At 38.4% G+C, this 15626-nt stretch overlaps 2 protein-coding genes across 2 annotated transcripts in view; both read left to right on the forward strand.

Moving 5' to 3' along the window:
• The first annotated feature begins 353 nt into the window (after positions 1-353).
• Positions 354-15626, forward strand: part of LOC121388119 (protein unc-93 homolog A-like) — a 45285-nt gene continuing 30012 nt past the window's right edge. The window contains exon 1 of the mRNA XM_041519344.1: positions 354-543. The gene's annotated coding sequence lies outside the window, so the exon portion shown is untranslated. The remainder of the gene's footprint in view (positions 544-15626) is intronic.
• On the forward strand, positions 2638-7564 carry LOC121388120. Its single transcript, XM_041519345.1, has 3 exons — positions 2638-2874; positions 3620-3707; positions 5644-7564. The coding sequence occupies exons 2-3, from the start codon at positions 3671-3673 to the stop codon at positions 6138-6140; spliced, it is 534 nt and encodes a 177-aa protein (XP_041375279.1). The 5' UTR covers positions 2638-2874; positions 3620-3670; the 3' UTR covers positions 6141-7564.

Raw genomic sequence — 15626 nt, forward strand, 5'->3', positions numbered from 1 at the left:
TTACACTAACAGTCAAACCTTTAAATAAAGTACACACACATTTTGAGTTTGAGTTTAATAACGTAACATCAAATTCCTGAAAATATATTGATTTTTTTTTTTTAATAAATAACCTTTTTTTCCTTCTTTTTCTTTTTCTTTCTTTTTTGTTTATTTGTTTGCTGTTTGGATATGATATTACGAGTGTCAACAAGGATTCCGGGTGGTTTTAAACTGAAAATATTTCGAAGCCCGTTTCGCGAAGGGAGACAACTCATAGCGCCTTATGGGTGTTCGAGGTGTGCCAACTCCTCAATAGGTGGCATTACGCAACAACAGGGTCCCACGTGACACTATGAAAAACAAGGAAGTAAACGACTTTGCGTCGATAACATTTTGTAAAACGTTCTATAAATAATGCTTTCGTGTTTTTGTGTTCCTCAATACCACGGAAGAAGGAATCTTTCAAAGTGACAAGATATTGTAAAACAAGACGGATTGTTGCTATGAGATAAAACAAATGACACTTTAAATTATATTCTGTGACAGAAGATTATAAAACATGTAAGTCCAACTGAATTTTTATTTTATTATTTTCTCCTGTAGATTATGTTAGAATATAGTTTAGGTAATGCTAAAATATAAAATACTAATAACACGATATGAATTTTTTCTTTTTGCTTAAAGGCACACTATCTCTATCACTAATATTATCAGTTTGCATGTGCTATTTTTTCACCACTTTTACATTATTTAGGTCTAGCCTACTTGTCAATTATAAGTACACATTTAATTAATCAATCCTACAATTAATCTTTGCATAATTAATGCAAGGATATCAAATTGTAATGTGCAGCCAATCAAATTGTAATACAAAGCCTCTCAATATTTTATATAGAGCCAGGACATAGTCCAGTGGTAAGGCAATCACCTAATGTGCGGTAAGTTTAATATTGATTTCCGCAATGGGTCCATTGGGCTATTTTTCATTCTATCCAATGCTCCACAACTGGTGTATCAAAGGCTGTGGTATGTACCATCCTGTCTGTGGGATACTGCATATAAAAAAAGATTGCTTGCTGCCCATCAGAAAGAATAGCCCATTGTGTGATGGAAGTAGGTTTCCTCTGTCATTATCTGTTGTCCTTAACCATATAACCTTACATACATGTATACCATGCATATAATAATAACAATTTTAAAATAATATTTGGATAGTGTGGGTTTTATTGTGGGGGGGGGGGGGGGTTCTTCAAATTACTGGTAGGATATACATGTATTATATTTGTTTGCACAGAATCATCCCCCCCCCACCGTCTCCCGGGATCTTTATACCGATTCCAATAATAGTATTATACTATATAAATTATAATGTTATATTTTTATAACATCTTTTATGATGCTGTTTTGCCCTTGTTACTAGTTTGCCAGATGTAAAAAAAAAACCCACCCAAAATATGTTGATGACTAAATAGAATTCATGTAAAAATAGTTCACCCTTCACAGCTGTTGCATTAGTGGCACTGGTACTCGGGGCTTTAGATCTCACTAATTTGGGCACAATATATATATACAGTAGAATCTCATTGGCTCGACCTCGGAAGGGTCGATCACACCGGAACACGTGAACCAAAAACGAAGTCCCAAGTTTTTTGTCCGGTAAACCCTTATATTAATTGACGATGGGTCGAATACGTCCAGAGTCGACTATAAGGCTTCATTCGAACTAAATTATTGGTCCCTTCTGTGTTATTAGCTATATTTCCCTCGAACTGGTGATACATCAAATATCAAATGGAAAACCACCGAAAAGGACCAACAATTGCTGCACTTGCGCAGTTGGTTATTACAACCTTTGGATTATAATAATTTAGGCGGAATGAGTTATAGATGGATCAGAGAATCGCGACACTATATAGCCAAGCAATCCTTTCTTTGCCATACCTGTCATGTTGTGTGTTCAGCCAGCGGCTGTCGGTAAAAATCTTTCAAGTACAGCTAGTGTCACGGTGCCTTTTCGATCAACCGTGATAACAATCAAACAATTGGCCTCGGCGGGAAGCGTTACTCTGAACACGTCTACCAGACCAGTTTTCAATGAAACCAGGGGCGAGGTACTCAGCGATCATCACTTCGGCAAGGGCTTCTGCATCACACAATCGGAGTAATTTCTAATAAATCCTTTCACTCTGATATTTTGTTATATAACACTAGGTATGCCAAGTGATACCAGCAATCCGGTGGAAAAGTACTAGAGTGTGTCAATATTGACAATGTTTACAGCCCCCAAAGTAATACTTGTTCTTGATCAATTTTTGTCAAATAAATTTTGAAATAAAGAGAAGGATTTCAACTTACATATGTGTTAGTTTCATTCAATTTAATGGATAAACATGCCTGCATTAATGAAATAGGTGAAAGGGATTTAGAGAAAATGTTGCTAATTAATCCTTTGTTTTAGCGTATCAGCCGAGTTGAGCACCGACGCCAAATTTATTCTCTGGCCTGCGCAACCTCGCTATTCATTTCGTGGCATCGCACATAAAATCTATTTTTATCACGATGTAGAGGAGATTCCAAGCTTTCCATACGTATAAAACAATCCATACTTTCCGACCTCAAAATATAATAAATTCCTTCATAAACGACAAGATTTCACAATTTTGACTTTCAAACGCAATTTTCTCCCACAAAATCAGCTCAAACCCCCCCACATATTCGGCACCATAATTTAGATAATTTAATTTTCTTCAGATTAAACATATTTTTACCTCGAATAAGAATAGGGCGCGCATGCGCAGGCCGTTTTCCGAGGCTAGCTCGGAGTGTCGACTGAGAAGCAAACACGAGGAACGCCAGTGCAGACAACCTTCGTTGGAAATTTCAAAATATGTGGTATGTACTCGATATAATCACAAGTCAAGACTATTATGAAAGAAATAACAAATGTAGGAATCATTAGATTAAAAACTATGTGAAAATATTGCCAAAAAAGGTGATTTTACGATCAAAATATTAAACTCTACGATCGAAATTGTCTGGTAGCAGGCTTTGACGATCTGTTGCTCTCGAATGGTCATAATCCAAGACGATTTTCGGAGCTTTAAAATCTTTCAACGAACTTATAAACCAAATGTAAAAATCATTTATCGTCTTCTCATTCTATCCTGGGTGATTTATTTGAGTTATTCAGGCGTTTCTTGCATCCAATGGGCAGATAAAAAAATCATTTTGAACATTTCTCATCGAAGCGGCTGTTGTGAGCAGTTCCAGTCTCTACGCACACCCCCGCTGCTGGAGTAGCAAGTTGAATTTTCTTTAGTGAAAAATTGTGATATATTTATCTTTTTCGCTTTTTTTTGGAGGGAAATTGTGAAGATTGGGATAATTTTAGAGTTTTTGTCACAAAATATGCTGAGGGTTGCAATATGTGCATTTTCAACAGAGGGGGTGCGCAAGCTTGATAGAATTGCAGTAAACATTGAGGAGCTAGATTGTTATTTTTTTTAATACATGTATATGAAAACATAGATTCTCAATCTATATTTACGGTAAATTCCTCACTGTCTATTCCATTTCCCCCGATATCAGTTTGCACCGCCTTTCATTCAATACATTTACCCTGTCCATTTTGTTTCAGGACATATGATGGTAGAGTTCATCAACAGTAGTAGTACTAGTAGTGATCAGCATGGATCCTGTGCGCATAGAGTATGTTAAAAGTTGTGGTAAGTATCTAATTTCTTGTTTTTAAATTCATCTGCACAATTCATCTTGCTAATACAGTGTAGCTCAGGGGCGGTATTTACAACTTAAGTCTGAAATTAGACTTAAGTCAGCAAAAAAACCTTATGTTTTTATAACGTCAGTTTGAAAGGTCTAACATTGTTACATTATTAGTCTAGCAGATGACAACTGTAGGAATATCTAACAACTGAATTTTGCTAAATAACACATTTCATTTGTACCAAAATATTGCATTAGTGAAAAATGTCATTTCTCGCACGGTCTAGCGATATATGAAGTTACGAATGGAGTATCGAAAATATATGTTGATCAAATTTTTTTCATTTTTTTTCACCTGCCACGCCTCTTATCACTTTGCTGACATTATTTCAGGGGTGAATTGCTTATCTAAAACCTTTTTTTCTCTTCTCCACAAGTAGACCCAGTGGTTTTCCGTTTCAAAAAAAAAAGTTTTCCGTTTCATGTTTTTGTAAGTTTCGTTTCCGTTTCAGGAATACAATATGTAATTAACAACTAATTAATTATTACAGATCATGTGACGTCACATGTATTGGCTACTTGTAGCGACTGTGAGCGGTCACGCAAACCAACTTCACATAAATTTGCATCGCTGTATGAAAAGTACGCGTTAGTGGTGAAAGATCACATCAGGACCAACGATCACAATTAAAACAACTAAATGTAATAAAACATAATTGTACAACAACTACGTACACTGTTTTATTCAAAGGGTACCAGGGCTGTCAGGCTGTAAATAAAATGAAACGTCACTTAGACCATTTATTTTTATCACCGCTATGAGGGTCTAATGTCGTCTGTAACTGCAAGGTCAATTATCTGATTGACCCAACAGCGCAGGCGCCGCATGATAACGAAAATTTAGTAGGCAAAAGACTGTCTCAACTGCGCAGGCGCGACACTGAAAGCGGAAATCCGAGTAAACCCGGTAAATAAGACCGCGCGTTTGACAACAATGACAAATCGTCAGCTTTTCGCTGAAAATCACAATTCCGTTTCGAATTATGATTTCCGTTCCACAATGTGAATTCCACGAATTCAGTCAGTTTTCTGCGATCGCGGAAAACCACTGGCTCTACACAAGTTGTGTAAGGAACAAACATTTCTATTTTGTCCAATCGGGTTTTCATTTCTTGCAGTCCGACATTGTCAAGTATTGGCAAAGCTAGATGCCGCGTCAGTTATACATTAGGGAATCCCAGTTATTTAGCTAAGTTTTGACTTAAGACTAAGTCGTTTGATAAATACCAACTTAAGTTTTTGACTTAGCTATGTCATTTTCAGAAACTTAAGTTGTTTAAAAAATACCACCCCTAGTGTGTAGGGAGGGGAGGGGAGGTATCTGAAAGAAACGTAGTGAAATAAAGTGAACAACAAACAAGGGTAATGCTAATTATTTGATTGATTAATGATTATCATTTATTCAATATTGTTCTTATTTTAGCATTTTTTACTTTTTACCACTAATAGTACCAGTGCAGGGATTAATGTGTTATACAATTTGGGGCTGGTAACAGGCCCCATTCCCCATCCATATTTCTTTCATTTAACACCAAATTCCCAAATTTTGCTACAAAATGTTCTCAGTTTTGACCTTTTATCGATTGTTTTCCCAATTTTATCAAAAAGAGACCCTTATTTTTGGGGCTAGATTATTCCATGCAGTGTCAATGGTTACTACATTCAGTGTTCGAGATTAAATTTCTTCGCCAGTATCCCAATTGGATACTAACATTCCAAAATCTGGTATCCCACCTGAGAATTTAGTATTATATGGCATCCCAGTGGGATACTGGCTTCTTGAAGTCTGGTATCCAAAATTAAATTCTGGGATCCCCAGGATATCGGGATACCGTTAATCTCAAACACTGACATTTGTTCCCTCTTTTGTCTTTGTAGGTGATGAATGGTGTCATCAAGTGCAGAAACATCTGCTGGCCAAGGGTCAAGGTCGACCACCATCGCTTCCAGCCAATGATCAGAATCCAACATATCTGCAGCTGCTACAAATCCACAACATGAAAAAGGAGACCAAAGTGTCATGGAATCAAATCTCAAGGGCCATGGAGAAAATGTTTGGATTTTCACAGAGGAGATTCCGAGCTGTTATTGAAAGTGCGGTAACAAAGATGGGAAAATTTGAATTTGAGGACATGAAAGTACAACTGATGTCAACTGTTGATTTGAGGTATATCGGTCCACGCTGTGCAGCACTTGGGATAGATCGTGAAAAGTTGTTGAACATTACACTTCTAAATGAAATGATATTTCCAGACAGTGCTTTGAGCAGAGGTGTTGTGTATGAACTTGAACATTTTTCAAAGTTTAGAGAAATTAGACAATGGGATTTTTGTTCAGTGGCTGTCGGAAATTGGAAATCTGAACATTCTTTTTGAAGTAAAAAGTGTAATGGAGAAAGTTTGTGACGTCAAACTTGAATTTCAAATTAGGAACAAAAGCAGATCTTAAAAAATGACTGAAATTGAGACATACCTGGGTGGCAAGTTCCCCATTGCTGAATGTAATTCTGCTGGTGTTGTAGAAGTGGGATGTGATTATGTGGATGGTGAACATGTGTCAACCAGTTCTGTGGTAGTGGAGGAGGATTCCTCTGGCGCGTCTAACACTAGCAGCAATGTCAATCACAATGTGTCTACTGTTGGGGAAAATTTAAAGTTGACACATAAAGTAAAAAAGCTGGAGGCCTCTGTAAGTCAGTTGCTTGATAATCAAGAGGAATTGACAATGGAAATTGAAGTACTGAAGGAGTTGTGCTGTGAGAAAGACAATGAACGAAAGTTGAGTTGAGTGCCAAGGTTGGTGCAATCAGAAAATTGCAGGAGAAAGTGAATGATCTCACGACTAAGAAAAAAACTGTGTGCAAAATCGTCCGATTTGGCAAAACTTAAAAAATCTGCTCGATATGAAAGACTTAAACAGTTGGAAAAGGACTTGTTGGCACAGGAATCTGTTGTCACTGGTTTGAAAGCACATGTTGAAAAGCACACGTGTCAGAAACAGATTCAGGAGCTAAAACAAACATTGAATGAGGCCCAGACCAAACTTTCCAATGCTTTGTCAGACTTGAAAAAGTGTGGGATCAGAGGCGATGTCTTGAATTAGAAAATAGCTCTCTGAAATCTCAGTGTCGACATCTGAGTGCTGAAGAACTTTCTTGGCAGAATAAAGAGTTTGACACCAAAATTGAAGGGAAATTCACTGATAATATGCTTGGTCTCTGTACAAACAGCGAACAAATTCTAGGGAAAACTGAAAAGGACCTTGGAACCCTTGGCAGAGACTTGTTACCTTGTTTTAGAACCTGGGGTGGTGCTGAGTGCTGCACTTCACGATTTATTCAAACGGCATGTGACTGTTTTGGACCTCGAGGAGATGAGAAAAGTGGGTGCAGAGAGTACTGGTTAGCATATTGTGCTGAAAGGGGATTCAGTCACGAATCACGAGCTACAGATCAAATCGTTTCAACAATTTTTATGCCAGTGCAGCAACCCTGTACTACCACAGAGCTCACATCATTGACTTTCTAGAGACCAATTACAATAACACACATCTGAATTTAAAACTTAAGAGTGTTTTGGCCGATGCAAAATCTGAGATCATGTGCCTGACACGCATAGTTGGTATACTGTATTATACCATCACTTCACCATATTGGACACTACTCCACAGTTCAACTGAATATGTGGATTTTCATAAATATACTACTCAAAAGAATTTAAGGGTCAAAAATTTATAACCAAACAAGTTTCAGAGTGTATTAGACTGATGATGTAAACTACACCAAAAATTTAATTTATTGTTCCATATTTACAAAAAACCACAAATAAACGTCACTGTATACAAGAAAGTCACATGCTGTCAAAGTTGAAGGTTGTCAAACATGGATTTTACACATTAGAACATTCGTTTAATAGTGTGTGAATCCACCCCTGGCGCGAATACACTCGACACATCTTTGCCTCATGCTGTTGATCAGACGTCTGAAGAACTCTTGGGGAATGGCCTGCCACTCTGCCATAAGAAGTTGACCCAGATCATGAAGGTTGGCCGGAGGGGCATGGTTATCCCGAACTCTCCTGCCTAATTCGTCCCAGGCGTTCTCTATTGGGGCCAAGTCAGGCGAATATGCTGGCCAATCCATCCTGGCGATACCTTGTTGTCTGAGAAAGTCCGTTACCACCCTGGCGCGGTGGGGTCTGGCATTGTCATCCTGCAGAACTGCCCCGCCGCCAATCTGCTGAAGGCCTGGGAGAACCAACAGCCGGATAATCTCATTCAGATAGCGGATTCCATTCAGATTGCTATCCACCACATAGAGGGGGTTTCTGTGGTGGATAGAGATGCCGCCCCACACCATGACGCTGCCACCACCGAACCGGTGACGTTGTCTAACGTTAACGTCAGCGAAGCGCTCCCCAGGATTAAAAGCTAATGCTAGAATATAGCACTGCGTAATCAGTTACCGTGTTAGAACTTGTGCTAATTATCACGAACATATTGACATTATATTCACGAATGACTCGACATGCTTTTTTACAGGTTCTACAAGTTAGTACAACACAACAAATGTTTTTGTTTGGCTGCGGGTGTTCAAGTTTGTTTTCGCGATACGATTACAACATAATCATAAACGTTTAAAAGATAATGAGACTTCGAGGTGAAGTCAACGCCAGGTGACGCCACACGAAAATAAGGTCCTACGTGAAAAAGGAAACCAGTCTAGCAAGTCGTTTTCGTACACAATTAAAAATAAACAAATAACATCACAATACAGCCTATTCAACTTGCATTAATTATGAAACGAAATAAAAATAAGTAGAAACTGATGTGCAGCCCCCCCCCCCACCCCCCATCCCCGTCCCGTATGCCTATGAATTGGCCCATATTGTTTCACTACTACAATCTGTATTCAAAAAACAATTTAAGTGGAACATTTTATTTATTATTTGGAGAGGAGGAAAGGTGACAAAATGTTTTATGAAAACATTAAAGTATAGTTATTAGTGGTGTGAATGTATATTGTCCCAAACTGTGACCCATGACTGATATATAAAACCCCATGATATTTGCTGTCCTGTGTGGAGAAGTGTATACTTAGTAATAATGCTGCTAATGGAAAACCGACAATTACCAAATGATTGACATCCAATAGCTGATTAATTTATCAATGTGCTCTAGTGGTGTCATAAAGCAAAAATAAATTTTAACTTAAAAAGGCATTCACAGCATCCAGGTAAGTTTGAAGACTGATAATATAATTTGCATCCCCCCCCCCCCCCCCCCCCCACTTCAAATGTTAAATATGTTCATCCCCTTCAAATAAATCCTGTTCGCCCCCACTTGGGGTTTTGGTGTATCCTTTTTAAAAATATTGATAAATGAAAAAAAACAATGACTACGTTTGTAGGTAAAATAGGTCATGTGATCACTAACACCCATATATATTAATCAATGTCATCTTTACTGCCTAACATTAATATTTGGGGTGGGGCGAACCGACAAATAGTTTGGGGCGAACTGGCTTGGAGAAGAAACGTCTGGTACCGAAGCCATTGACGATAATTTGTTTAAAAAAGACATAATAAAGTTTTATGTAAATTCACAGACATTGTACTCCACAATGATTATCACTTCTAAAAAAAATATTAATACAAAATAATAATTTTACTCCCATTTTGCAGTTGGTCCGAATTAATGTTAGTCACGAAAAACCGTACAACACGTACGGAATCATAGTCTTCGTACCCAAGTCATATCGTACCATCCATTTCGTACCATACTGCCTGGTCATTTCGTACCCTAGTCATTTCGTACCTTGATCATTTCGTACCATTACAAAAAGTTATTTTGTACCATTGTGAAAAGTTATTTTGTACCCTAGTCATTTCATACCAGTATATAGAAAACAAATCGACTAAATAAAAGCAGTGTTTTTTGTTTTTTTAAACTTTATTTGGACAGTTTGAACATCAGAACACGTTATTGTGCAGCATATCGTTATTGATAACCATAATATCTGTCAACTGTTATTTCCATAACTTAAAATTTTGCATAAGGAAAAAACCCAAGTTATACATGTATGCAGTCATACCTCGTTTCAGCTTGCAATAGCATAACCAAATATTATACAAAGTGGCAATAATTTTTAGTCTTTTGCTGATAAAATATCCCTTAAATGAACCACAAATGTGTAATTTAATGTTATTTTGTAAAAGACACTACCATGGTACGATATGACTTTCAGTTATGGTACGAAATGACCAAGGTACGAAATGACTAGGGTAAAAAATGACTTTTTGCAATGGTACAAAATGACCAGGGTACGAAATGACCAAGGTACAAAATGACTTTTTGCAATGGTACGAAATGACCAGGGTACGAAACGACCAAACCAGTAACTCCTACACAAATATAGAAACAGCAGTAAACAAGTTCAACAACATACTCATTGGAGCAGCATCTAGATCATGTCCCAAAACTCGCATCTGCAATAACAAAACAAAAAAGCTAAAACTTAAAAAAATGCCAATAGACATCCAAAACCTCAAGAGTAAATTTACCGAAATTGTTAAATCACTATCTAAGGAACCTAATAACACTAGAATTAGGGGGAAATACATCCAATATAAAAAACAACTAAAGAAAGCAAAGAAAACACACAAACAATCTGAAAACCCCCATGTGTATGACACACTCCAAAACCTACACATCAATAACCCACAGGCCTATTGGAAAATAATAAATAACCTAACAGAAAGAACCAACAAAAGTATCAACCTGCCAGAAAATATGGCAAAGAAAATACATGAACATTTTAGAGATAAAAATGCTGAACCTACTCAACATACAGCCATGAATATATAATCTGATGCTAGATTGCTCGATGAACTTTTGATAACGGAATCCACCCAAACTAATAACACTGTACTAGACCAAAGTATCACGATCAAAGAGATTAAAACAGCCCTACAATCACTGAAAAACAAGGCATGTGGCTTAGACCAAGTTACAAACGAAATGTTAAAATATGGAAATGAAATCATCATATCACCCATAGCAAAATTATTCAACACAGTATTCCAGTATGGGATACTACCGTCCTCTTGGACAGCTGGTTATATAACACCATTACACAAACAGGGATCTAAGCAAGACCCAAACAACTATAGGGGAATTACCATTACAAGCTGTCTAGGGAAAATATTCTCCTCCATATTAAATAAACGTTTAACACGTCACATTGAATCAGAAAACCTAATAGCAGACAACCAAGCTGGCTTTAGAGAGAATAGAAGAACTACAGATAACATTTTTATCATAAAAACGCTGATTAACAAATACATTGAACAGAAAAAAGCAAACTTTATCTCTGTTTCATTGATTTCCACAAAGCATTCGACACTGTTTGGAGAACCGGCTTACTCCTTAAATTACTTAGACTGGGTATTAGGGGGAAATTCTTTCAGATCTTAAAAGCAATGTATTGCAAAACCAAACTAGCCGTCAAAATTAACAATCAAATAACTGACACGTTCCCATCTACAGTAGGAGTGAAACAGGGAGATAATTTAAGTCCCACTATGTTTAACGTATATTTAGCCGATATGACATTCTCCAGCGACTGCCACTCGCCCCACCTATTAAATGAAAGAGTGTCGCATTTATTATGGGCAAACGACCTAGTACTTGTATCAGAAACTCAACCAGGTCTACAAAAAGCGTTAGACGATCTCCACACATATAGCCAACAATGGCACTTATCGGTCAACTTGAAAAAGACAAATTCCATGGTTATACAGAAAGGAAAACCAAAACATGTAGCATTTCAGTACGGCATGGAGCAAATCGAACAGACACACACATATCTATTTGGGCTGTACCATTAACACCAATGGAAACTTGAGTTCAACCAAAACAGATCTTGCAACTAAAGGACGTAAAAGCCTATTCAGACTCCAAAAATCCTTTTCTGGATCACCTCCACCTCCCCAAATATATAACAAACTATTCGACACCCTAATCAAACCGATCCTTCTCTATAACTGTGAAATCTGGGGCACTGAACTAAATAATAAGATGAAAATACATGACCATAATAAACTACAAAAGTACATATAAAATTTTGCAAATTCAACTTACAGGTAGGAAGAAACACAACCAATATTGCATGTAAAAGTGAACTAGGCAGATACCCAATAATAAATGAAATAAATCAGAAAATTATAAACTACTGGGCACACCTACAAAAATACCTCAAGAACGCACACTTCTACTTGATGCAGCTCAATACAGCAAGCTACTCGATAACAATAACACAAACAGCTTTCACAACTACACAGCAAACATGCTTAAGAAAAACTGCATCGACATAACAGCTATTGGCACTACACCAAAGAACAAGAAAACACGCAACAAACTAGTAACTGAAAAACTACAACACAACTACAGGCAATACTTTAAACAAAAATGAAAAGACTCCGAAAAACTGTTATATTATAAACACATAGTACGACCATATCAACTTGCCCTATACCTCGAAACATTAAATACTAGTAATTGTAACCTAAGAAGACATTTAACTAAACTTAGAATATGCACACACCGCCTCGAAATCGAAAGAGGCAGGTATCACAATATTCTCAGAAAAGACCGACTCTGCAAGCTTTGCAAAGAGGCAGTGGAAGATGAGACACATTTTCTCGTGGACTGCAAACAGCTAGAAACGAACAGAAGAAAATATTTTATTACACTCGCACAAGAATTCCCACTATTCCAAACACTAAATAAATACGAAAAATGTTATTATATCATCAACTGCCCTAAAACACAACTCATTACAGTCGCACAACTCTGCTCAGATTTGGACACAGCACGAACTACTCTTCTAACTATTTTAATTTACCAAATATCGAAGATCAGACAAAAGACAATAGAATCTGTTACACTACATGTACTTTATTAGACAAGAGTTGCAGTTTAGTTTTTTGATGTTAGCGTTAATATTTTATGTAGTCTGGTTGGCACGTGGAATCCTAGCCCATTCTTCCTGCAGTGCACGCGACAGTTGCGGAAGCGTCCAAGGTTCCGGGTCACGCTGGCGTACACGTCTGTCCAGTTCGTCCCACATGTTCAATGGGGTTGAGATCTGGCGATCATTAATGTTCTTATTCTGTAGGAAATCCATTGTTACACGTGCTGTATGCGGCCTAGCATTGTTCTACTGAAAGAGTTCTCTCTGTCGATCCAAAATGTGAAGCATGTGACTGCGAAGAATTTCATCCCAGTAGCATACAGCTGTTAGGTTGCCTTGTACGAACACAAGTTCACTTCTGCCGGTGTATGAGATGGCTCCCCACATCATGACACACTCTACACCGAATCTGTCAACTTGGGCGACGCAGTTGTTGGCAAAACGTTCATTGCGGCGTCTGTAAACACGTTGTCGTCCATCACGTCGCTGAAGAAGGAAACGTGACTCGTCGCTAAACCATACTCGCCACCAGTTTCCCAAGGTCCACCCCTGTACATTCGTGCACCAGCGAACACGTAAATGTCGATGTTGACGTCACAGGACGGGGCCAAAATACGGTCTCCTAGCCCGTAAACCAGCTTCTCGAAGTCGGTTCCGATTGGTTTGTGCAGACACCCTTCTCACACCAGGTATGCGTCCAGCAGTGTTCGTTGCTGTGGCAGTTCGGTGATGCAAGTGCAGAACCCGGATGTAGCGATCTTGTGCTGCAGTTGTTATGCGAGGTCTTCCACTTCTGGGCCGGTCTTCAGCTGATTGAAACTGCTGGTACCTGTCCTAGAGACGTGAAATGGTGCTCTGATGAACGTTCATGTGGCGTGCGACTGCTGACTGCGATTCATCTAACTGGATGCGGCCTATTGCAATGTTTCGATTCGGCAGGTTTAGTCTTGGCATCTTGTAAGTCGTCTACGTCGAAATGGAAATGAGGCATCATTGCGAGCATTGCAGCTTTAAATACCCATCACTACCCCAATCTTTTCCCGAGTTTCACGTGCATTTTCCAAAATGTGACCATTTCACGCCGATTTCCTACAATTGTCGCACAACGTGCCACAACGTGCGTTAAATTTGTTTTAGGGTGCATTTGGGCATGCTGTCCCATTCCAGGAACATTAACAAACATGGTCATTCAGCAACATTGTACAAAAAGACGATATTTGGTAAAATCAAACACTTTTCTTCTTTCCCTATCACCTGTGCGTTTCTTTACACACATACACACACACACACACACATATATATATTCTTGCGCAAAATAAACTCTGCTAGCCGTAGTAGTAATTAATAACAACAATAATAACAACCCAGAACTGATCACTTAATTAGTTAATCTCTAGGTGTCTAGTTACACAATATGCGAATCACTTCACCGTTACACCACACCCACACGTGTGATAATTGAGAAACGCTTACAGGAGAAGTTAATTAATAAAGGAATTACAACACCATTCCTAACTGGTTAATTTTTAATTAACCCTTATTACTCGTTCCGTAACGTGTGATAATTTAGAAACGCTTCTTGGGGAACTTAATTAATAAAGGAATTACAGCTCTATTCCTAACGGGTTAATTTTTAATTAACCCTAACTACTCTTTCAGTAATCTTGTAACACAGAATTAATACTTATTACAATAAAGACAATAACCTACAGTTTACCCAGGTCGGCTAGGATGACTGGCTAAGCTTTATATTACCAAATACTCATATAATGTTAGAACAATAAGTCTACGATTTACTTCGTCAGATGACCGAAGACACTGTCTAAAGAATATCGGTATAATACAGTATTAAAATATTTAAAGTCACATCAATCACATCAAGGTTATACACAGAGCAGAAATGATATTTACCAAGTCCTAACGGACTACGTTCGTGATCCCCTCGAGCCGTCCTAATTCGTTCTCCTAGATATCTCTAAATCCAAGCTATTTATTCCAAAATCAGAATTTTGCCTGGGAGTACAAGGCGGTACCTCACGTATCATCTCATAGTCTGACTCTACTAGAGTCGGTATTATTTCTCTCTGATCGTCAGACTTACTGACGTCATCGTCGCTAAAATCACGGTCGTCGAAACCGCACTCGCAGAGGTATTACGTAACTACTCGCCACATGGCCTCCGCACCCCTGGCTAAGTGCATATTGGAATGCCAGATCGCGCGAAGTATTACGTAACAAGTTGCCCATATGGGCTACGGGCAATAAACTGCACACGGCCCTCTAACACAATTAAAATCGCCACAGGCGAAACAAATTTAAGAGCATGTGCCGTGACACACCCCCACCTCAAAAAGGATATTTCCTCTACTCTAGGAATAGGGAAATATACTACATTAAAACAAAAAGGTGCGTTAACCGACGCATACGGACATTTATAACACAGGTAATAATAAGGTGACTACCAGTAATCACACTGAGTCTCTGAGTCCCTGGTATACAAATAAAATATATATAAACAAAACAGAAATAAAGAATGTCAACACATTATCATAACGTTCAACTTCGGGACAGGGCATCAGCGATTACATTGGATGTGCCCTTGATATGTCCAATGGTAATTGGGTATTCTTGCAGAGGAAGACTCCATCTCAAAACTCTCTGGTTGGAGGCTTTCATTAGGATGGTCCAGTCCGTCTTCGTCTTCTGGGAACAGCACAGCTCCAGCACCCACGTCACTGGCACCCACAGCTAGCTTGAAAGGCATTCGGTAGTCTGGTGCTACCATCACGGGAGACGAGTAGCGCATCTGCTTGATACGGTTGAATGACTTCTCGCATTCACCTGACCAATGGAACTTCGTTTCCTTTCTTTTCAGCGTCGCACGTTTTCC

The sequence above is a fragment of the Gigantopelta aegis genome, chromosome 14 (assembly GCF_016097555.1).
Source record: "Gigantopelta aegis isolate Gae_Host chromosome 14, Gae_host_genome, whole genome shotgun sequence".
Classification (NCBI taxonomy): domain Eukaryota; kingdom Metazoa; phylum Mollusca; class Gastropoda; order Neomphalida; family Peltospiridae; genus Gigantopelta; species Gigantopelta aegis.

Coding starts and splice junctions, on each gene's coding strand:
- LOC121388120 (XM_041519345.1), top strand. CDS start 3,671: ATGGATCCTGTGCGCATAGAGTATGTTAAAAGTTGTG. Junction 3,708..5,643: donor AGAGTATGTTAAAAGTTGTG/GTAAGTATCTAA, acceptor TTGTCTTTGTAG/GTGATGAATGGTGTCATCAA.